This window comes from Nymphalis io, chromosome 3, assembly GCF_905147045.1.
Source record: "Nymphalis io chromosome 3, ilAglIoxx1.1, whole genome shotgun sequence".
Lineage (NCBI taxonomy): Eukaryota > Metazoa > Arthropoda > Insecta > Lepidoptera > Nymphalidae > Nymphalis > Nymphalis io.
In genome coordinates, this window is record NC_065890.1 from 9,900,536 (window position 1) to 9,926,361 (window position 25,826).

Below are 25,826 nucleotides of genomic sequence, written 5' to 3' on the forward strand. Positions count from 1 at the left end.
TTCCTAAAAGGATACAGATAAGTTATGAATAAAAATGTTTTTTTGCCTTTGAGTGTTATGTTCCATGTACAATTCATAGAATAAATAAATTTATTATTATTATATTATCTTTATGAGACAAAATAAGAATGCAACACCTAAATATATCACATTCTACCTACTTTAAAGAATTTTTTTAAAAAAAGACATACATAAACTATATTCTCGATTGTATTGCTAGTGCCTATACTATTAACAATAGTTAGCTTTTAGTATTACAGTATATGCATTGGAGTTTCATAGTAAAATGGATTTATTAGGAGTTTTCATTGGCAATATGCAAAACATTCATACAGATAATATAAAATAGCTTATAGATTGAATAAATATATCTACTTTGAGATATACAGCTTTCTCACAGCCTGTGCTAGGCATAGACCCTTTGACCTACTCAAAAACAATATGAATGTGTACATAAATGTATGCATTTAATAATAATTTAGTATCATACATGAGAACACAGAAATTTTCTCATTCTATTAAAGTAATAAGGTTGTTATAACTTTTGAATTTCTTTAACCAATACATACAAAAAAAAATATATTTATAAAGATTCCTTTACTGAAGCTACAGATGAACATAGATTAGTCTGGGTTGTAATAAAAATAATTGTTTTATATTATTTTAATCAGTTTTACTTTATACAGGAAATGAATAATTAAATAATAAGTAATATAAAATTGAGAAGTTAATCACAAGAGATCATTTACCCCCTCTTAATGCCAAAACCAAATGAAGCACAGATCCTCCTTGTACTTTATAATCCTGAGCTGTTTTTTCATCATTCCTGAAACATATTTCAGAGAGAGTTATTTAATCACTAATTAAGTAAGATCTTTTCCTTGTTTTTCTACATTAAGTAAGAATCTATCAACATTTATTACCAAGTAATTTGTTTGTTTTTATTCCACCCCTGAGTTAATTATTTGGGTGTTTACGTAAAACTTAATACTAAGAGTTCATGTTAAATTAATTGATTAAACATGTAAATATTTAAAACATATATCAAAAACTTTAGTTACTTACATTTGTTTTCCTGAAAAAATAAGTCTCTGCTGTTGAGGTGGAATGCCTTCTTTTTCTTCGACTCTTTCTTTGATACGTTCCACTTTGTCGGTGGGCTCTATGTCTATCTCTATTTCTTTCCCTGTTAAAGTCTGGAAAAATATAGGTTATGAGAAAGTGACTTTTAATTTTAGCAAAAGTACGCTTTTCGTTTTCAGTTTACCTTAACTTTGATCAACATTTTTAAAGTTTCGGAATAAAACTGTTCTAACTATCAATCAATAATACTTCTTATCGATATTGTTGTAGATAATTATATATATTAACTGTAACTCAGTTTGATTCTTTTGTATTTCAGTTAAACTGCAACACAATTAGACATTCGTACATTTGCCGAACTTGACATTGATGTTTGCAAGAATGTGATAAAATTGTTTGATATACTGTCACTCAGTAAGTGATGCGTTCATACGTTCATATGTTTTTTTATATAAAAGGCACGTTTTTATTGTATTGATTCATATAAAATAATAATATTATATAATTTATTATAATTTAGGTTAAGCCTAAAGAAATAATATTGAAACAATATTAATCGCAAAATGGAAAAATATCTTTAAAAATAAATCTATTCTTTAGATTATAATGCAATGCTTTTGACATGTTCAGAAAAATTGTGTAATTTGACGCAAAGTATACCATAATATACCATACCCATTGAGAAGCATTACTAGGGTAGAGCGTTCAGCGTAGACAGAGAAACTATTAGGTAGTAGGTATATAGATCATAGCTGTCAAAAACAATAATATTGTAAATTGTTGTTTTGAAGCTAAAAATTTCTATTAAACATAATTTTAATATATATTTTGAAATGTCTAATATGACACTTATCTTTGAACGAATAAGCAAAATGATTAAAGCAGGTGAGAATTATTTTTAAATTTATTATTACGATTTATCTGTATTATTCCATATCAATGTTGTAATATGAACTCAGTTTTCCAATTAAATGAAAATTATTTGTTACTATTCAGTTTTATTACATACATATTCAAACAATTTAAATCCTGTCGTTAAAATAATACCATGAAAATGATCACCAATAAATTAAAAAAATGTTTTTTTAACAATAATCAATGTTTTTTCTGTAATTTTTAACTATGTTTAATTCCGACAATAATATTTCTATATAGACATAACTTGTTATATTAGTTAACAAAACAATTAAAAATCTTTAATTATTTTCAGAAAATGAAAATGACTTAATATTAGCTATTTTCAAAGGAAGTATAAATTCTATTGGAAAGGAATGTAATGAACAAGAAATTTTACAAAAATACAAAGTCCTAAAATCATTTATTCAAAATATTATTCAGGAAATTGATTTACTTGCTTTAGAAATAAGTACAAATGAAGAAGTTCTTATTAGCGTAAAGAATCAAAAATTGCTAAGGACTTGTTTTCATATACTTATCTCATTTGGTATTTCAACATGTTTGATCCCTGGATTAGGAATAAGTTTAGACAAGCGATGTATATCTGCTCATTCAATACCACATATAAAATTATCTGATGAACAAAAATATGATATTTTAGTAATTTGCACAGATTTTCTAGAAAGAAGTTACAATGTGCCTGTTCTTAAAAATATTATTATTACATTTCACTTATCTGACTACTTGGCAGCATTAATTCAATTAGCATTTGCTCCTTTAAAAAAACCTGGAGTTTACCCTCAATTTATTATGACACAAGAAATGTATGACAAATTAAACTCTGACCGTCAAAAATATATTCAATTATATGACTATTTGGTCAGTAATTGCTTCCAACCAATGCTGATGAAAGAGTTATTGGTTCTGCAAAGTGTAGCAGACCCTGCACCACCATTGTTTGTCAAAAAAGTAATTGCCAAAGAAATGAGCCGACGCCTTACTGTTCCGGGAGGATTAATTAGTTTAATAAGATGTTTTATAGAAAGTCATGACATGGACACAGGAATTGAGTGGAAGAAGATTGATATGATTTGTAAAATAGTTGCAACCAAACATGGTATTATGAGCGAGAATGAATACCTGAAGAATATTGTGTCCCAATTGAAGCAAACACTATCATTAAACAATATACACTATTTAGCTACTGCAATGTCCTGTCTGTTGACTTTATACAAGAAATACAATAACTGTGAACTAATCCTTAATTTGGTTAATGAAGTGTTTAACACATTAAATTATGATGATCTTATATCAAAATCAAACTTGCCTGGTACTATTATTCTAACACCTCAAGAAGTAGAACACAGCTTACAATTTTTACAAGCTTGTACAAGTATGATAAAAGTTGATATTCCATCTGCTCTACTTAAACATAATCTATATATGCTATTTCTTCTAAGAATCAAATGTACAAAAGATGAAACAAAAATGAAGATAACTAACATTATTTTGAAATGTTTAGAATTATTGAATATGCTTGAAATTCAAAACACTATCGAAAAAATTTTATTTGGTCCTAAAAAGAATAAACCTTCTAATATAGTAATTGAAGAATATGAAGCAGGTTTGGCTGTGAAATGTTCTGCCATGTCTGTAGACCACCCGAAGAATGAAGCACTATTGCACTTTATAGATATTTTTTATGCAACAACCAACAATACATTGGTAAATAAGTTATTTGAATCATGTTTAAATATATTTATCAATTTTAATATTGAAAGACAAGTCAAAGCTATAAATGGAAATTTTGTTAATGCTCATGATGAGCCTCAAATATTGAATGCAGATGAAAATTATGCCGAAATGTTACACATCTTAGCTGAAATATCAGCATCTGAAAAGATTATGGCAGCTTTAAAAGACAATCCTTGTGTAGTTATTAATTTTGTAGAAACTCTATTCTTGAAAAATATAACAACATCAAATGATGAATGTAATACTATTGCGTTAGTATTACTAAATATGGTTTTGTCTAATATCAATGACATTAAAACCAAGGAGTTGAAGGAAAGGTTACATAAATTGCTTCCCATGTTAAAAAAGTTATCCAAAGATGACTCAGAATATATAAGTATTCTTTGTAATGAATCAATATCACTAATACTAGCTGAGTGTCCAAAGTCTAAAGGAAGTGAATATGAAAAGGCCCTTTCAAACATATATGATAATCTCCTTCCAGTGAGAGCCCATGGCATAATTGAGATGACAAAACTAATAGACAAGGCTGATCCAGAAACTATATCTAAAAGGCATTATTTGTTTTGTCTGTTCCAGGTAAGTAATCTATACCATTAATATAATGAATAAAAATAGCATTTTAAATACCACAATATTTTATTATATAACTAAAAGATGTATCAGGTCTTTATGTACATAAAGAAGTGCAAAGTTATCAAATATAAAATTTAAGTTTGACCGTAACAGCCTGTGAATGTCCCACTGCTGGGCTAAAGGCCTATTCTCCTCTTTTTGAGGAGAAGGTTTGGAGCTTATTCCACCACGCTGCTCCAATGCGGTTTGGTGGAATACACATGTAGCAGAAATTCAGTGAAATTAGACACATGCAGGTTTCCTCACGATGTTTTCCTTCACCGTAAAGCACGAGATGAATTATAATCACAAATAAAGCACATGAAAATTCAGTGGTGCTTGCCCGGGTTTGAACCCACGGGTAAGATTCACGCGTTCTTACCACTGGGCCATCTCGGCACTTAAAACTTATGTTTACATTGGTATTTTTTCCTTTTTTTTATCGTTGGGTTAACCCTACATAAACTTAAATTAGGCCATTCTAGTAATCCTTATAAAAATAAAAAAATGCTCTGTTAGATTTTATTTTGATTTGAAAAACATAATCACTGGTATTTTTGTTATAGGAACAACTCAAGGATACAGATTCGTATGTGTACTTGTCAGCTGTTAATGGCATTGCATCGCTGGCTATGCATTGTACGAGCGAAGCTTTAACTGTTTTATGCAAAGAGTTTCTAGAAATTTCAGATGAACAAAATAATATTGTGACTGTGGAAAGACAAAATCATATAGCCGAATTTAGAATGAAAATTGGAGATATATTAGTCAAAGTAACTAAAAAATTAGGTATGTATTTGAACAACAATTAAAAAGGTTTAAAATACCTAATCCAAATAAAAAAATACTTTTTATATCCAACCTCCATACAATCACAAATCTTAATGAATTACAATAGAAATATTTCTAAACTCAATCGATATTAATTCTCGAATTATTTAAAATATTAATTTTTAGGCGAAATGGCTGTAGTCCACAAGGCTGTACTGTTAAATACAATGCTCTGTGCTTGTCGGGATGATGATCCTATGATAAGAGCGTCAGCGTTGTCCAACTTGGCAGAGATTGCATTGGTATTAAACTATAAGATGGGGACCATTATTTATGAGGTAAATTTCATAAATCTAAATAAGCTGAGGTCTTTTCCTATATATATTTTCTCTAAAATTAAGTGACCAAAAATATTACCATAGACAATTAACATCTAGTGCCCTTTGGTCAATGTAAAACGATAACAAACTTTTTAAATAAAGTCATCATGAATAGTTTTTCGTAATTCTATTACTGCGAAAATGAAAAAAACATATTAACAATAGTTTAATATATTGTAATAGTTTTAAAAGGCGCCATTTTATTTACTTATGTATTTAAACGCAATTTTTAATTGAACTTAGAAGTACAACGTCTGTGTCTTCTATGCTTCAGGGCACTAATGAAGTTTGCAGAATAAATAGAAAAAATAAATAAAAATAATCTTATTTTCGTCGAACTCAATATTTTGTACAATTTAAAATTGTAAAATAACCTATTTGTAATTAATTATATTTAACAGGTTTTGCTCTGTATCTGGAGTATAATAGAAACCGATAAGGCAATAGAATGTCGAAGAGCCGGTGTAATGGTTGTATCGAGTTTACTAAAGGGCTTAGGCAAAGAAACCTTAATCGAGTTGAAAGAAAACTTGCTACCCATATACAGGATATTAAACAAATTATATAAAGACGCAAACGAAGATGCAGTTGTCAGACTCCATGCACAAATAGCTCTCGAGGAACTGAATGATATTGTCACACAATACCTCCTTCCAGACCTGCCGTTACAAAAAGAGTTTTTAATGTTGGACAAAAATGATGATGTATTTTTTAAATAAAAATCAAAAATGTTATTATGTCTTTTATTAATACTCACTTCGTGTCTTACATTTAATCGCATTATTACATTAGTTTGTGTTCTATCTTATGGCAATCATAGTGTTTAAGTGATTGTCTTAATACTGGCCAGATGTATAACATCCGCTAATGTGATATAGTGATTCTGTATTTAAATTATTTACAAGATCGTCTTAGAACAGATCTAAGCAGTATATATCTAACTTAATAATCACATGTGCAACTTAAATAATACAGTCTATTTTTACTTAAAATGCTAACTTAAGTAAATTAACTTATACGCATCATTTACCAAAGCCGATGATATTATGTCTCCCGATTTACTATTTTATTGCTGTAAAATATCCTCGTGTTTTTTTAGTTCACTTCACAATTATAAATTTCTAAAGTCGATCGCGTAGTGAATAATTGGTATAATGTAGAGTTGCATCTATAGCCTGCAAGTTTACACCGGTGCAACAACAAGCAGAAATGTGGCAGAAGCCATCGTAGCATGAATTATGCGACATGGCAACACAATGATTTTCTTTACCATCAACTATTACTCTTCCATAGTTTAGCCGGAAGAAACATTACTAAATAAGTTGCTGCTAAAGTTACATGATCAGTAATTTCAAGCAGAGAGAGAACGAAAATGTTTGCATTTTTAACACAAGACAAAGCACACCACAATATGTCACAATGTTGTTTGTTTCAGCTCCGGATTAAAACAGGCTAACGTCTATAGTAAAACAGCCCAAATAGCACTCGTAACGAATTTTTAAAGATTATGCCTCTGAAGTGTCATCACCGTCACTAGGTTTTTTAACAGTTTCATCCTTTTCTGATAATGTTATTGAGTAAATAGAACTTCTATTAAATCTATCTATATTGCCCCTACTGAAAATTCCTGTACGAGAAAGAGAAGACACAGTTGATACAGACATATTATCGCTGTTCACTTTATCAGCTCGAGGCACCATCTTCCAGACTAAGAAAGCAACACCGCCGAACGCTGCTACCACCAGGAACATTACTAAAGTGATCTCTCCAAACACACCTAAAACAATTACCAACATACAACTTTGTATATTTCTTTTATATTTAATTATTATATAATAGTATCTCAAAAAATATTTTAATACTGAATTTGTGGGATTTTATAACACAAATTGTTGTCTATTCAGTAATTATCCATCTTTAAATATTTTCTTTCTATAAGAAAAATTACAAAAAGTTGCGTTATATTGTGTAAAACTAAAAAAGCTAAATCATTCACAAAACAAATATATATTTCAAATTTTCTTTTTATGCTATTGGTTTTTTAATAATAATACTATATTTTATTACAAAATGGATAAATTAATGTAATATTGAATATAACTAACTTTGTTGCGATTCCTCCTTTGAAGCTTCAAGCCGGGCCGGTTGTAAACTATTATCATTTAATTCCTGCTCATCATATGGCTCCACAACCCCGTGAGGTTTTGTTTCCACCAGAACATCTCCAGGATTTGCCTTTGGTAAATTAATACCAGCTCGCACCGTTAACGTCTCCGGTTTATAAGTACATAGAACTAAAAACCTGAAAACCATATTACCCATAATGTATATTAAATAAAATAATTAAAAGGTGGTATTAAAGGTAGAACGAATCGTATCCTAATGAATTTTAACATTTTTGGGAAATTAAATTAAAACAAAAGTCGCTACATAGTTCTCACCTTATGTTATATTAAACCAATTTTTTTCGTAATTGAGCTCCGGATATGCAGCCGTTTAAGCGAACCAACAAAGTGGCAGTTTTTCAACAATTTTTATCATGAATTTTATATATACAATATTATTTTCATACTATTAGATTTAACTATACACATCATTTTTAATTTTTTCAGACTTAGCTCCGCTCTGATTCCTAGTGCTCTATACTGTACCAAACTTTCCCTACTTATGTTTAAATTTACTTATTTTAGGTTAATTATGTTTAATTTTAATATTAAATGTTATTTTAATGTTTAGTGTTTAATACTTAACCCCCACTATTTTTGTTTTTCTTTCGCTTAATTTCGTGGTATTACTTTCATTAAAACTTTCTCTAACTATTGATAAAAAGTATTTCTTTGTTATCCCCATAATGTATTAACAATACTAAATTCATTTAAGAATTCGTATGTCTTTAAGACCATAAGGCCTTGACCAATAATCATCAATCATCTATTGTTGAAAGTGAAAAGTTTTGCGCGCTTTTTGCTTCAATCATTTCACTTACCGACGGGTACTGTGGGTGAGTATTGGCAGGTTTTCTTGAACGATAACGTAAGTGGCGACCGTAGTATCATTGACCTCGGAACCGCATTCTTCATGATGAATCCGCAGTGTATAGGCGTCTTGGGCACTATTGGGGTTTCCTTGAATAGAACATCGTTCTGGGCCCCCATCTGCCGCTTCCACGGCAATGCGGCCACCGAAGTATGGACCTGTTGATACTTCAACTTCACTCGCGTGGGGCAGGCATTGTGTAGCGCGTGCTGAGACTAAAATAATATCATATATTTAAAACGAATAGTGCATAATATATCAACTGATTCCCTGTTTTACATGATATAATTATATGATTTGACGAATACCAATAATCATCAATCTTTATTATTTTATGACTTTTTGATGTCATTAAATAATAAAAACATTTCTATGCACTCAGTTTTCAAATAGCGTAGTACTTGTAAATAAGTTTCAACTATATATAAGCCAATTTTAGAAGTTTAATAGCCACTAGCACCATAGAATCCATCCAAGAATTTGCAATCAAAATAAATAAGTTTCCTTTACTTAGAAATTGCATTTATATTCTGATCATAAATTGAATTTACCTTGCCTACTGTCCGTACTGCCTAAAGATTATCGAAGAGAAACTACACTGCCCCACTTTTTAATCCAATACCGCAATCATTTTAATTCACATAACTTTTTTTTCTAATATATTACTATCTATGTGTATATAGAAATTTCGTTTCTCTACTCTCATTACTCATAACTGTTGCCAATTTAAGTTTTTAAAAGGTATCGACAATGTGATAATAATCCTATTTTAGAGGCATTATCATCGTAAGAGAAATTAAAGCAATTAAATAAGAATAAACTATTATCTCATTCAACTATTTCACTATTGTAACCATCTCGTATCAGAGTGCCTAGTGCGAGTTTTTTTAACTTTTTGAATAGCGTAGACGTTAACTGCGATTTGTATGGGATTCCGATTATTGTGATTAGAGGGTGCTGTTTTATACAAATGATAAATGCTATCGTCGTTTATATTTATACAAATTATAATAGATGAGTAAATATCACTTACATCCTTTAGTGGGTACAATTATAATCTTCGATCCAATAGAGTGTGGATCAGCGAGATCTCTAGCATCTCTTCTAACCGGTCGAACCTCGAACGAATACGTGGTAGCCATTCGTAATCCTGTAATATATGTCGTGTATGTCCGACCACGCTTTCCGACGGGTACCTTACTTGTTGTTGTTTCTAACATCATCCTTGCAGATCTTTCGTCTTCGAAATTGTCTACAACCTGGTTATTCAGAAATTATTTTATTATTATTATTATGATAAATTTACATAGAACGAATTGGTTAACTAGTAACGCTAATAGATTTGATGTAGGCTACCCTGCTTCACTTCTATACTTATACATTTATCAAATTAGAACATCTTGAGGTTAGTTTACCGATGGACGTGTCTCTATTTTCACTGCTCAATTTTAAAAACAGCAAGATTTTTGTAAGCCGTATGTAAATGGATACTAGAATTAATATGATGATGTTTTCTATTTTATTTCTTGAACTTCACCGTTATATAACTATAATTCATATTATATTTTATTCTTTTAAACTGTAATTATGTCCACATATGACATTCAACCCGCATTGGAGCAGCGTGGTGGAATAAGCTCTAAACCTTCTCCCCAAAAAGGGAGAGGAGGCCTTAGCCCAGCAGTGGGACATTAACAGGCTGTTACTGTTACTGTTATGACATTGTGACAGTATATAAATACAGTCATATAAAAATACTGTGATCCGCTTTTGGCCAAATTGACTGCACTACTTTGCCTGCACTTTTTCATTTACTATCATAATGTTATTGTATTATCAATCACTGAATAAAAAAAGTATATTATGATTTTTTATTTATTTAAATGGCATAGGCTTTGATGAAATGGTAGGTCGCACGTCACGGTCACGCTGTGGCGCGCACGTCAAGCCATTATCCTCCGTTCGGTGGCAGTGGTGCCAGCAGTTACCAGAGCAAGCCAGGGATTATAATTCAAACGTTTATAAATACGACAATATAAATATGCAATAGCTATTATCATCTAACTATATTTTAGCACCTATATATATACCTATGTTTTATTCATTAATCATATATATAATTAAATCAATCATATAGTATATAATTAAATTAAAACGTGGTTACGTTTTAAAAAACTTACCTTGGTTCTACATCTATATTGTCCCCAGGCTTGCAATTCGCAGTAATGTATTTGGAATGCCAAAACCTTCTTCGGATCCTCCTCATCACTCTTTCCGTACTCCCATCGTAGTCGCACATCACGGAAATCTGGCTCGCCTATCAAGTGCAGCACTTCTGTAAATGAAATATAATTTTACAACATTTAGTGTTATTTTGTTTTTAGTTATATTAGAGCACACACAGTTATTAGAACCTTATACCTCCTGTGGGAAAATTCGCTTTAGCACTTAAAGAAACTCACGTTAAAAGGTAGTGAAACATCACTACCTTTTAACGTGAGTTTCTTACTAAAATAAAGGCATCTACCGTTTTTCCCTAAGTAAAATTTCTTGTCATCTGTTAACGCCGTTATGCTGTTAGTGCTTATAATCTAAGTCAATTTCTGTAATTGGTTTCCTGAGCCCCCAACGGACGCGGTTGGATGCTTCGATGCAACAATCCGCGTGTACCATTAACCCAATGACTTGATCGCTCTGCTATTCCTCAATAACCAGGTAATATGACCAATGTAACGAGATACCTCGGTCTCGTTTATTATAAACTAGAAACAGATATAATTAGCTCAGAGAAAGAAATGCCCACACACTAATATATACATAGCTAAGTATATATTAAAAGCGAAAGTAAGTATCGTGTAGGTGTTTTAATTTTTTTTTTTAATTATTACTTGAATATATTAAATTTTATTAATACGATTCATAGAAACAATATTTGTGTCTTTAAATTATACGTTAAAACCTAAAATAGTATTATGTTTACATTTGATGTCAGTCAAAAACACATAAGAAGAACTACAGAAGTACAGAATATCAAAAACAGAGGACTAAGCGCCGATACGGCCGCTGTATACATCAACAATAGAACATGTGTATCTGCGAAACGCGCTGCATCTCCTCATATAAAATTTATGTATATTGGTTGCGTAGTTTTTTCAATCACGCAACACAAAAAAGTCCACTTATTTATTAGTATAAATAAATAAATGGCGAATACTGTGAACTGAATTCCTACTATAAATAAGCTACTTGAATTTATTATTCATTGAAATATTTAAGTAAAAGATAATGAGAGCACTGCGTACCATACTATGCCCGGGGCGTCTTCGCAATAGAAGCCCTCTGTGCGGATTGCGATCTATACTAGATCGTTAGATACATAATAAAAGCAATGGCTGTAATGAGAAATTTATCTATGTAGAACGATACAGAGCGTGGCTTACTTATTTTTTTATTTTAAATCAAGGTGTCTTCGATATTTAAGGAAAATCACGGGTATAAAATACTTAAATAAAGTATTTTATACGTGCATTAACAATAAAAATTGATACATTACTATTATTTATCATTCATACATTTTAAATTTGATGCTTTCTCGAACCTTAGTCATCACATATCACGCCAATTAAACATCGTTGGACATTTAATGACTTTCTTTGAAATTTATATAAATTCTTATAAATAGATTTAAATTATACTATGTATTGGCGTTGTATTGAAAAATTATATATATACCTATAATATGTGTAATTACGTAATAATGTCCAGCAGCTTCAAAATGAATTTGTGATCTCATTAACATTTGACTACAAAAGGTAGTTTATAGTTTTGTTCTAAACCGGATGCGGCCTCGCATGAGAGGAAGTGACCGAAAACAATAAAAATTGATATGGTATATTAATGTATTATTCATAATGTTCCGTATTAAATTATGTATATTATTAGTTCGTAAATGCAAATACACCAATGTTTATTTTTATATCAATCATAGAACTACAAAACATTAATTTACTATAAAACAAAATAGGCAAAACTTACTTTATTAATGGTTATTTATTTATTAATTTTAAATGGCTTGTTCTTTACCGAAAATCCGCATTGGAGCAACATGATAGAATATCTAAACTCTGAGCCTGTGCTTCAATAGGAATGGAGGTTTTTACATAGAAGTGAGACATTAACGAGTTGTTCACTTAAATTAACTTTAATGTATACTGGATACCATGTAATAGAATATACCGAGTTCCGACACAAGCATATCTCAAGATGTTTTTCTTAATCGCCGAGCAAGATACAAATTTAAAAAATTAACTTAAATTAAGCACATGAAAAAGATAGTTAAGCTCGAGTAATTGCGTAAAAATGCATAAAATAGCATAATTTATAGATCCAGTGACGCGCATCTTGTGCCATTTATTATGGAAATTCAAGGATTGTAGCAGTAATGATGAAGAGAATATAATAAATCAAAAAAGTACTTTTTGTTTATTACTACCGATAATTACTAGTACTCATCGATAACCTAAAATAGCAGGCTTATTATTATTATGTTAAGCCGCTCTATTAGTTTACATAGCTTGCAATTTTACATTATCGATATAACCAGAGCCGAGGTGGTCGAGTGCTTAGAACATGTGGTTCTTAACCACAGATTAAAACCCAAAATTTAAAATTTTTATGTACTTATTGGGCTTGTAACTTATCTTGTGTTCAGCGATGAAAGAAACTATCGTGAGATGTATCGAACAAAACTCTGCCATACGTGTATCCATTAATCTGAAATGTGTGAAAATGTGAATCAGAATGAAATTTCAAATGAATTATTGCGTACTATTTTTACACTAACTTTCTGAATATTTTTTTATATATATTATAAAGTTTAAAGGTTAAAACGCTCTTATAATAAAAACATATTTACGTATGCGTTAGATTGTTTTTGTAATTACTCGAACATTGGAATTTCAAAAGTTTAAGCTAGTGTTTGAAGATAATAATAGAAGTAGGTAGCTATATTTTTATTTTTTTTAAGCTTTAGAGTTCACAGTTTAAAAATTAGCGTAAAATATAGGCCAGAATGTGGATTATCCACTTTTTGTTATATTTTTTTTAAATAACAACAAAAAAAATTATGAATTAAATTATAGTTTTTTATGACAGTATTAACCTGAAAGTAGAATTAGTTGTTAACATTCAAATAAGTAGAGTAATGTGCGGATATTTTGGGTACATTATAACAGTACCTAGACTAGAGCGTGTAACCGACCTTCGCTCTCCTTTGAAGGTACACATTATTCACATACAAATTACTTTTAGAGACAATATTCAGTTAAGTATTTAGGCCTGACAGAAGTTGTAACAGTAGTTTTATATGTTTACCTATGACTGCCACTGTTAGGTCCCTACTTAAGTTTAGTGAGTATATTATGTTTTAATATTTTTTTTTTTTTTGATAATTTCAAAACTTTATTTCTAAGTAGTTTATTTCAATCAAACTACGAGAATAAGTTTATCGAGTTTAAATACTAATTTTATTAAGATATAACCAAAATTTACTTTTAAAGGTATGGAGTTTATTAAAATAAGTAAGTGCATTTTGAATATGCACCTTGTGCAGATCAGAATTTTTTAAAGTTTTCGTTTAATCATTTGTTTTTCGGTCATGTTGAAAAAAATCCTTTCATCATGTATGTGTGAATATAAGGGCACATGTTTGTTCAATTAATAAATAATTTGTGTTGAATGCGCGGTTTCAATTGTGCAGAGCGAGTGGCGCGAAACGGTTATATTCAAACAATGAAAGCTTCATGCGTAGTGACTTCCTGTTGACTCATCATTATTATACGTAGCTATTACCGACATGTTTTATTTTATTTTTTTATACAGTTGCAAATATATTTATTTTTGGTATATGTTTTTATTCGTGTTATTTTTGAAAAATAATAATAAATATTTTTTCTGAATAATATTATAAATGCGAAATTAACTGAATGGTGAATGTCCCACTGCTGGGCTAAGGCCTCCTCTCCCTTTTTGAGGACAAGGTTTTGGAGTTTATTACACCACGCTGCTCCAATGCGGGTTGGTGAAATACACCTATTGCAGAATTTCAGAGATATTAGACACATGCAGGTTTCCTCACTATGTTTTTCTTCACCGTCAAGCTCGAGATGAATTATAATCACAAATTAAGCACATGAAAATTCGGTGGTGCTTGCCCGGGCTTGAACCCACGGCCATCGGTTTTTTTACGGGTACAAAGTCGTGTAAACTATACTGAATTGAAAGGAAGGGGGGTTCTAATGGGGTCGTCATAAAAATGTGAATTGCAACAAAAAATAAATTAAATTATTCAGACATGTATTCACAGATAATATTTTATACAATAATTTCCCAAATATCTGCTATAGTTTGGCTGATAAAAAAGGGGCCGATGAATGTTGGGCGGAAATGCGAAGTATTCCCATTTTATCTACATTTGAAATCATCAATTTTATACAATCAATTTAATTTCTTTTGAAGATTAAATAAAACCCCTACCCGACTTGTAAAGTACCTATCTTAAAAGCTCAGGGCAGATAAAACATATGATCTGCATTTGTTTTCAGGTTTTCTCGGAATTATATGAGTGCAAATACACGTCTTGTGCTCTGATCTTGTACTTGGACGGTCATGGTTGCGGCTTCGTACAAACACTTCACCACCTGGACATACCGACAGTCAATTAGGCATCTCTGCATAGATTCCAGAACAGCCCAGGTCTCGATGGTATCGAAGGCTTTTTCGTAGTCCACAAACTCTAGGCATAGAGGCTGATTATATTCCTCGGTCTTCTGTATTATTTGCCTTAGTGTGTATATGTGGTCTACGGTACTGAAGCCTTTTCGAAACCCAGCCTGTTCCACGGGTTGGAAGTCATCGAATTTTCGGGCAAGACGATTCGTGATTACCCTCGAAAACAATTTGTAAACATGACTTAAAAGTGAAATGGGGCGGTAGTTTTTCAGAAGAGCTTTATCGCCCCTCTTGAAAAACAGCACCACCACACTTCTGCTCCATGTCTTTGGTGTTATACCATTGTGGAGGACGGAATTAAAGATGTTAGCCAGCTCTCTCAGAACTGGTGTGCCTCCTGCTTTGAGAAGCTCGGAGGTAATTCCGTCATCTCCTGGGGCCTTGTTGTTTCCAAGTAGCCCGAGAGCAATCCTAATCTCGCCCAAATCGATGTCAGGAAGATCGTCTGATAGGTGGCGTGTTAGTTTGGCTCGTGGGTCATCCGCACTCTGGGATTCAGGTGGAGGTAATCGTGATGAGTATAAATCACCATAGTGCTTTTCGACTTCAGCTAGAATCTCTGGTTTTGAGGTGACGGTTGAGCCTTGTATGGTTCTGAGTTTTGTTAGGTGACAACAGGAGGTATGTGACTTTGCAAGAACCTTTGGATAAAATGAAGTCGATCTCATTCATCGCTATGTTATCGGGGCTTCGCCAGGTCCACTTCCTTTGGGGCTTTTTCTGGAAAAATGAATTCATCAGAAATAATCCCTGAGCCTCGAGAAAGTTTATCAGCATTTGCCCCCGATGATTTCTGCGCCTATAGCCGAATTTTCCTACCCTCGATTCACCTTGTACTCCCACTTTGGCATTGAAGTCACCCAAACAATTGTGTAGAAGGTATTGGTACGAGACATAGCTTTCACTATGTCTTCGTACATGGCTTCGACCTCTTTGTCAGTGTATGTAGACGTTGGGGCATACACTTGTATAACCTTCAAGGCATACCTCTCGGTTATCTTTAAGACAAGGTATGCCACCCTCGCCGACACACTGCCAACCTCCACGACATTGCTTCTGAGTGACTTGTGGATCAAAAATCCGACGCCACCTTGGGATGGTTGGTGTCCTTCTCGGAAGTAGAGTAAGTGACCGGCATCTAGTGTCATCGACCTACTATATCCCAGTTAATACGACTTAACTCTACTTCCAATTCTGTCAGATGTTCGTCCAGCCGCAAAGAGCGTCCATTATATGTGGCCAGAAACAGTCGCCGTTTGTGGTACCCTGCCGTAGCCCGGCGATTCTTAGCACCCCTTATCGCACCGTTACCATGGCCGGTACCGTGGCCAGGAATAGTGCGATTACCGGGAATTGGGGGTCGTGAATTTTTGTCGTCGCTCATAGGGGGGTATTTGCCTTAGTCACCACGCTTGGCAGGCGCAGTGGCTGGAAATCTTTCACTAATAGCGCTGCTGCCCGCTATCAGGATTTGCATTTTCGGATTCCAGCATTTGTGTGGTTATACCGCCACGATTTCGGTCAATCCAATTGCATCGCGGGGTAAAACAGGGAGATGTAATCTCACCGAAACTCTTTACCAATGCATTGGAGGACGTCTTCAAGACGCTCGATTGGAACGGACGCGGCATTAATATAAATGGCCAACACATTACACATCTGCGATTTGCCGATGACATTGTCATCATGGCGGAGACTCTGCAGGATTTGGAAGAGATGCTAAACAGCCTGAGCGATTCTTCAAGACAAGTAGGTCTCGGGATGAACATAGAAAAGACCAAAATTATGGCAAACCGACATGTATCCCCGAGACCAGTGGTCGTAAATGGCTCTCCACTTGAAGTTGTCCAGGAATATATCTACCTGGGCCAAACTATACAACTTGGCCGGCACAACTTTGAGAAGGAGGCTAAAAGAAGAATACGTTTGGGCTGGGCGGCATTCGGGAGATTATGTCATATTTTTGAATCGTTGATCCCACAGTCGCTTAAAACCAGGGTCTTCAATCAGTGCGTCCTACCTGTAATGACTTACGGTGCCGAAACGTGGACACTTACCGTAGGACTGGTCCACAAATTTAGGGTCGCTCAGCGAGCAATGGAACGCGCGATGCTAGGTGTTTCTCTGGCTGATAGAATCCGAAATGAGGACATTCGCCAGAGAACTAAAGTCACCGACATCGCGCGTAGAATTAGCTCGCTGAAGTGGAAGTGGGCTGGTCATGTCTCCAGGCGCATTGATGGCCGATGGAGCCGACACGTGTTAGAGTGGAAACCACGTTAGGCAAACGTAGTGTAGAACGCCCTGTGACAAGATGGGCCGATGATTTAAAAAAGGTGGCAGGTTCGGGATGGATGCGGACTGCCCAAGATCGGGATGGTTGGCGTTCTATGGGGGAGGCTTTTGTCCAGCAGTGGACGGCAAAAGGCTAATAAAAAAATATACACGAGCAATATTAATCTATACAATTTACAGTCATTAGAGTAGTATCAGATGATTTTTTAGTCGATAGATTATAAAATCATAATTCCTACCTAATCATATTAGCAAGTAATCAAAATTTTTATTAACATAGGTTCTTAGACACCTAAAACATATTCGAACTAGTACCGAAATATACTTCATAAATAATATTTTCTTTTAATATTTCTAACTCAAACGTTCAATTTGTTATAAAAATTATAAATGTGTAAATTGAACATTTATATACCTATGTATGCATTTTTTGTTCTTCAATCGCGTGATATTACTTAAAACGTTATTTTTAAAATGACCTAACACAAAAACTTGAAGTAACGACCGTCTCACATATCACACGCAAATTGTCGAGAAACTAAAGTAGTGCATAAAATTTACCTCGATATGTGAATCTTTATTTCAATTTAAACAGTTAAAAAAGGTGGAGACGCGATGTAAATCCAAATCTCATTGTTAAATTGGCCGTGCGTGTATAATCACCGTTTTTGCTGCATTCAATTAAAATTGACCCACTGTCGGCGCTAGGCAGAACAAAACAGACTTATTGTCATCTGTTATCTGTACGTCTCGGCCACAACATGACAAACACGAAAGATTCTGTGGCGGCATTTTACTTACAAGTACTTAAAGAAATTTGTAACGCTTTAAATGGAATCACGGTTGGGTAGATTAATTTTTATAGAGCAATTACTTAGTGTTATTCGATTAAATGGCTCAATTGGGAGTATCTTTGCTATACTTACAATTAGTTTACTTCGATAATGAAGAACAAACCATTTTCAACTTGTATCTTAGTCTACTTACGGTAATTATTTTATTACATTGTTTTTTTTAAACTAGTAGGATAGCAATTATTTTGTAGAAGTATCGTATCAAAAGTTTATACACAGTAGCACCAATTAACACATAACTTAACGCCTTAAGCTCGAAACCTATTTTCGATATTTAGGTATACTATTCTAAAATGTTATTAAGCGATTTATTAATTTGTGATTACAAAAAGCGATATCATAATGATCGAGAAGAGATCACGAAACATTTCTAATGTCTGTTAATCTATGATTCTATGTTCTATCATTATAAACGCGAAAGTAACTCTGGCTGTCTGTTACCTCATCACGACTGAACCACTGTACCGAACGTTATAAAATTTGATGTTAAGGGAGTATGGAACGTAAATAACACACAGATTTAAAAAATATGGTTCATGTGGGATTTACTCTTGACGCGGCCGGAGTAGCGGCGAACCACTAGTTGCTTATGAAAATCAATAAAAGTTCAATGTTGCGTAACTCATTGGTTCGAATGGTCATTCACGATATTATGGCTCTATTTTTAAGATCATTGGCCTCTTTTATTAGTATTGTTTATTATTATTATACTTAAGACAGTGACATTAAGTATACTATTTGATATAAGTGTTTTAATTTTTATTTAATAACCATTTTTTTTTTTCATTTACAAGCTTAATGTTTTCCGTCAATTCACGTTTATACAAGGAAGTAATGACAACGGGTTTATTTATCGTAGCATTTACTGTTTCATGTTACTCGATAAGAAATTCCTTCTTATTCAAGAAGAGCATCGTGGCTTTAGTTCCGGCCACAGTTCCAGAAAACGACTCTGTTTTGCCTTCGGCGTGTCATAAGATTGCGGAAAAAATTGGTGGTATCGTTGTAATAATAAAAGTTTTCGTCGAACTTAAATAAGATAGCGAGCATTTAAAGCATTGATAGTTGTACTTAAATCTGTTTTCTGCTAGATGCTGCTAAAACCTTACGCGTCCTGCTTTATAGCATTTTGTGCGATATCAAAGGAGATGGTCATTTTTAGAAAAGATTGGACTGTGAGGCTTTCACAGTCCAATCTTCATTTATTGAAGATACAGCGTATGATCTTGAATACGTTACGATAGTTTTATTAAAAATGACAACTAATTGTCGGGTTAACTGGTGTAATACTTGCATACTCCATCGTGCCTTGTCCTAATAGTGTGACAACAAAATCTTTAAAACAAAAAGTACGACGACAAACAAATGATTATTTGCAACGCTATTCTTTAATTTTACGTCGTTATTATAATATTTAAAGGATAGGTCCACGCATCAAAATAGCGTGGGTATCAAAGTAAGTTGGTTTTCACGAGTAAAATCCGAAGCTTACAGATAATTATACAAAAGTAATAAGTAAAATCTAATCTGAAGTGTTTTTTAGAATTCTAAATTAAATAGTATGATTTTGCCGATCAGTCATTTTTAGTTTTGCATATTATTTAAATTAACACATTAAAATTATTAAACATTTTATGACACGACAGAAACAGGAAAGTATTAATTCAGACAGCTGTCAGTTGACAAAATTCTTAAAGCATTTTTAAATATTAAAAAAATTAAAACCATTTCAATATTTAAAGCTCCGTTAGTCTGTAACCCACGTTGAATGTTAAATCCTATTATAAAACTCTACTTTTAGAATTTAAATGCATAAAAGTATCCTTTTATAGTTTCTTAACTTTGGCAAAATACTTGGCTTGACTAGAACCAGCAAAATGATTAAAATCTACAACTTTTAAACGTAATTTAGCGTGGGTTGAAACTATAATAGAAAATGTACAAATTCAAATAAGGTTAAAGAGCCGTTACAAATCGTGTATCGATATGCCAGTAGACGCTTTTATTAGTAGGTATTGCTAAGAAAAGACAATAGATAAACAATGTTTATAAGCAAGTCTGACCTAAATGGTTGCAGTTAAGGAGGTCCGGTCAGCGACCTGCAGATGATCAGGACCCGAGTCCCACCCGCCGACCCACATCCACCGCATACCACATTACGTTACACATGCTGCATACTTATCCATTTAAGGTAAAACACTATTTACATAAACAACAAAAACATTGTATGAACGCGTTAAGTACAGCTTACATTAACTTTACTAGCATTATTCACATTTTACACTTGTACACGTATGATATACTCAATATATACTTAACAGTATTTCTACGTGTTAGGTATCATCTTTATGACTTTGATTAAATTGCTAGTATCTTTATTATTAAGAAGGCTATGTATAAGTACGCACAGACCCTGTACGGAATACCCAATTATAATTCCATATTATAGTTTTTATATATATATAGTTTTAAGAAACATAACAATAATAATAATGTCCTTCAGACCGATTTCAGCCACGACGGCCAATCTCAGGAGAGATTAGCCAGTTGCGCAGGAGATATTATAGTGTATAAGTGTGTGCGCAAATACAGCTGCACTCTCTATTCCCTAACTCTCATAATCCGATGGGAAGACAACGACACGACCGGAAAGAGTTCCGGCACAGGACTAACGGCTTTACGTGCTTTCCGAGGCATGGGAGTGTACACACTTCCAACTTCCTTACTCCGGCCTGCTACTGAGAATATTCTGATAGAAAAACCCAATAACTTTTTATTGGCCCGACCTGGGAATTGAACCCAGGACCTCCGAGTCTGCGGCCTTACTCGACCAACGAGGCAGTCCTAAAACATAAAAAACATAAAAGTATTTGTGATAATAATGAAACGTTGGAAAAGAGTGGGTTAGATACGTTTCTTGCCGGTTCTTCTTACATTTAAAACAACGATTTATAATTGCTTGTAAAACCTACTTGAATAAAAAATATTTTGATTTATTTTGTTTTGATGAAATTTGAAATTAAAGTCGTCTTATATGCTTAATATAGTAAGGATGCAGTTTTCCATACCTTTGTTAAATAATTTATATTATAAAAACTTAAATTGAAGGCACTGCAAAACATCGCATTTAAATTAAATGATTTATATTATTAATTTATTATTTGTAGTCCCATATAATTTTATTTCATTTCTTAATGATACGTATAAAATGCCAGTAAATACACAAAAAATACTTTGACTTTCTAAGTAACAAAAACATATCCAGTTTGATCGCTCTTTATGACGCACCATAATATGACCGTGGATCGCTAGCTTGAGGCAGGCGATCAAACATCTAAAATGTTGTCCTAGGCCACGCCCAATATAATTATCAACAAATTAAAATAACTAGTCTAACGCGTTTAGTGAAAGCAAAGTTTCACAAATGATCCATTTCTTCGAATTAAGAGTGTAAGTTAAATATTTGGCACGAAATTTGTGTTATAGTAAGGACATTCTTAGTTTACTGATATTTTATTTGTCAGCCGGCCAGTTACCAACGCGTATCGTCTTCTTATTATAATAAAATAATAATAATATTGATTTGAATAGTACTCTACGAAAATTAGGACTTGTAAGGAATATGCCCAATTAGTTATTAAGAGTAATGTCTATCAGATTACCTTAAAGTATTTGATAAGATCGCATATGTGTTTTAAGATGCTCTATGCTATATTTATGAAGAAGTAGAATGTTGCAACTTATAATAAGATCGTATGACGGGATAACCCTCGCCGACCAATAGAACAGGTCAACTGAAAACTAAGTAGGCCACCTTCATAACTGTATTTCTCGCATTAAGTAAATTGTTCTCAGCATTGTAATCAAAATTCTGAATATTTGGCTACTTAATGAACCGTGACTGTGGTGCGTTATGTTGCGGTGGAGACGCAAAATATAATAATAGCAGCAAAAGCAAGTTTTGTATTGAACCTCGTCGTATGACCGTTAGCGCATGCATAATGCCAACCGCGAATTGCTCCACTGACGTAATGACATGTACACTATGACCAGTTATATATAACCTTATAAACATTGAATAAAAAAACAGGTCAAATACACTTTAAGACCAGTAAAGTGAAACGTTATTATATTCAAGTGCTTGTTGTGGCACTTGATAATTGTTTGTTCAATCATAGACGAGATCGTGGACATCTTTAAGATAACGAAAATAATTTGACATATTTTGAAAAAAATAACAGTCGATAGATAATAAAATCTTCGCTTCAAGCTAAGTTTGTTGTTTTTTTTTACTACATTGTATTTTCCGATTCTTTGCATTGTATTCTTTTTAAGATATTAGGAATTTATAATAAAAAATTATATCTCTAATGTATATACATAAATAAATTTTGTAATATAATCAGAACGGTTTCACCCTCTTGCTAATAGATTAAACAAAGGTGTCCCAATACTATTATTATAATAAACTTTAAATTTTAATATAACAATATCAACTATACCAGCTTTAATATTATGTAAATAAATAGAAACTGTCCCGTAAGCTTGTATATAGTAAAAAGACGTTATCAATCATCTTAGCGTTGACCTATTGTAGGTTAATCTTATTCAAACGACGAACCAGTTTTTGCGGAGACATGTTCACGGGTGATCCATCAAGAACGACCTGGGGAACTGTATTTGATAACTTGATGGAGGGTCAGCGACCATGCAGTTTTCGATCGTTGATAATATTCTAAACGCATTTCTCTGTTTCGTACATTCAGAGATAAAGTTTATGTTATAGTTCTGTGCTGAGTTATTATATAATACATTTAAAATTAAAGAGTTAATGTTGTGTGTGTTTAAATAATTTACCCAATTAATAAATTAAAATACTTAAAAAATCCGTTATCGGTTTTTAGTTTACCTTAAAACACAATCGAGACTAGAGGATTACAATAACGACACAGAATATAAGCTTAACTTGAAAATTGATTATTCGATTTTAGTGTCAGACAGACTGAGAGTATCTATGTATTTCAATTATAAGGGAGATATAGCTCTATTTTCTGCTGTCCAAAATTTCAATTGAAATCAATAAGTACTCGTTGATAAAACATCAATCGTGATTACCACTGGGCTTAATTCGTTGTGACTATTCAGACCATGTCAAACAAACAATAGCCTAGAGATGAAGCGATACGTATGAAGTGAACAATTCAAAATAATTCTGCTTGTTTCAAAAATAACGGTTAATTCGGTCAAAGCATAGATACTTTACTGGTTAGACTCTACTTAGGTTATCATTAAAAAAATTGACCCTTGATGCTCGAGCCGATCTTTAAATGTTCAATAATGACTTTCGTTAGAGCACAATTTTGAGTCATGTCTCCTTTAAGTAATGTTTAAAGGAGACATTATTGTGACCGATATTGCATATAATACACGGAGATTTCACAATCGCAATTTACTTCAAGTTTCGAGTTTCTTACTACAGTAGCACTAGGCAGAAGTACCACAGTAAGGCTGTCCTAATGCAATAATCAAAGGCATAGATAACATAAGATTAACGTATCCTTGACGTTTGAAACCTATAATAACAGTTATTATCGTTACGCTATGGAAAATTGTATCCCATAAGTATGATATAATTGTTGTGGATAAAAACCGGAACGAGAGGGGTGATATGTTACTGAAGATTACATGGGAAGGTAAACCGTTAGCAAGTTCAATGTGAGAAAAGTGTGAATCTCTAATTTGCAGTAAACGACTATTGTTCCTGGACGATTATGTAATGATTATCGTGGGATAACTAATTATAAGTTCCGTTAAAATCTATGCATCTGATCACATCTAGAAAGTAACAAGAGCTGCATCACACTGAAACTAAGTAGGTAGATCGCGGTACCTGTTACCATAATATTGCTAAATCTTGAATGTAAAGTTAAAAAAAATGTAAATATACTTTATCCTATAAATGAAATAATCAATATAAATTAAATTTAAGATAATTTTAATATATATATATATTGCTTATCCTTTTAATGAGATGAAACATACCGACATCTAACACCATCAACATTTACATTTGTATTTAAGAATTTCTGAATATAATTTTACTTTTAAATACATAAATTTAAATTTGTTAAATTAGCTAGGTAAATCTACATGCAACATCTCAACGGTACAACGACCGACTAACGATTCCTAAGTTTGGTTCCTAGTTGATCTGCCTGAAAGAAACTCAATTTAAAACAAAATGGTAGGTCTCCATTTTTTACTCATTTTTTAATTTTTTTCATTCTATCTGCGGTCAAAAAATATTTATAAAGTCTTTCAAGTAATATTTTAAAAACACAACTAAATTTTTGCTTCTGATATTTCAGTGATAAAACGTGACAATATTGCGACCTGATTTAACTTGAGGGCAAACATAACAACTGTCTGGTCAAAACTTGTCGCCAGTCTAAAAATTCAAAATGTATACTTATATTATATTTACACTGAATATTTTGGAATAAAAATATCGCATAATAATAAAAAAAACTTAATCATTAAAATTACTTTATTCTCAGGCTATAGATATATAACATACAATTTTGTATCTTAGTAATTTATTTCATTAAAAAATTTAAAAATAAAGTTTACGTTAAATAAAGTTTTGGCAATTTTGTAATAATTAAATTAGTGATCTCTTTTCTGTAGATAGGTTGATGGACCTTACTACCTATGTAAACGGTTTAAAAACCTGTTCAATGGAGTGGACAAAACGATCTCTTTATGAGAACTGTCAATCTGTCTTTACAAATTTATAGAATAATTGCGCTATGGTAACTGAACTGCAAGTTATAGATCAAAAGTGTAACTTGAACACCCCAAAAGTATTTTAGACTTTTTGTGCAAGCGTATAAAAAAATTCCGTTTTCGATGAAAACTTTAATGACTTAAAATTTAATTACAAAACATGCGAAGATTTTTTAATAAATATTTTTAAAAAAAATACGTTTTTTTTAAATACTTTTAAATTAATGATTAATGATTGACCTCACCATCATCCGCCTCAATTTCAGCAATCGGGGACACAAACGTAATTTGCAATATAATACCGACTACGAATAAATTCACGGAAGACACCATTATGTCTAATTAATTGATGATAAGCTTATTTTTATTAATTACTTTTTTTTACATCAATTGATTAAACGTATATCACTTTATGATTAATATTAAAAATATCGTCAATTCCTAATAGAGCGATAACCGATGTCTATCCGCGAGCAAGCGTGCGCCAACGCAGCTATGTGCCTTCTGAACGACTAACAAAACGATAAAATACTGAAAGGCCTAACATACGGAACATGGCTTTGCC

General features: G+C 32.4%; 3 protein-coding genes across 3 annotated transcripts; 1 reads left to right on the top strand and 2 right to left on the bottom strand.

Annotated features, from left to right (window-relative positions):
- Positions 1-648: 648 nt before the first annotated feature.
- Positions 649-1,461, bottom strand: LOC126780872 (NEDD8). The gene is made up of 3 exons (XM_050505537.1): positions 1,268-1,461; positions 1,066-1,196; positions 649-826 (listed from the first exon to the last, which is right to left on the bottom strand). The coding sequence occupies exons 1-3, from the start codon at positions 1,283-1,285 to the stop codon at positions 742-744; spliced, it is 234 nt and encodes a 77-aa protein (XP_050361494.1). The 5' UTR covers positions 1,286-1,461; the 3' UTR covers positions 649-741.
- A 357-nt stretch (positions 1,462-1,818) lies between these two features.
- Positions 1,819-6,235, top strand: LOC126780617 (transport and Golgi organization protein 6). Its single transcript, XM_050505236.1, has 5 exons — positions 1,819-1,968; positions 2,294-4,314; positions 4,917-5,139; positions 5,308-5,459; positions 5,903-6,235. Exons 1-5 carry the CDS (start codon positions 1,917-1,919, stop codon positions 6,218-6,220), a joined length of 2,766 nt encoding a protein of 921 aa, XP_050361193.1. The 5' UTR covers positions 1,819-1,916; the 3' UTR covers positions 6,221-6,235.
- Position 6,236: 1 nt separating this feature from the next.
- On the bottom strand, positions 6,237-25,750 carry LOC126780753 (uncharacterized). Its single transcript, XM_050505429.1, has 6 exons — positions 25,507-25,750; positions 10,718-10,872; positions 9,571-9,796; positions 8,488-8,752; positions 7,607-7,803; positions 6,237-7,278 (listed from the first exon to the last, which is right to left on the bottom strand). The coding sequence occupies exons 1-6, from the start codon at positions 25,592-25,594 to the stop codon at positions 7,007-7,009; spliced, it is 1,203 nt and encodes a 400-aa protein (XP_050361386.1). The 5' UTR covers positions 25,595-25,750; the 3' UTR covers positions 6,237-7,006.
- Positions 25,751-25,826: the final 76 nt, after the last annotated feature.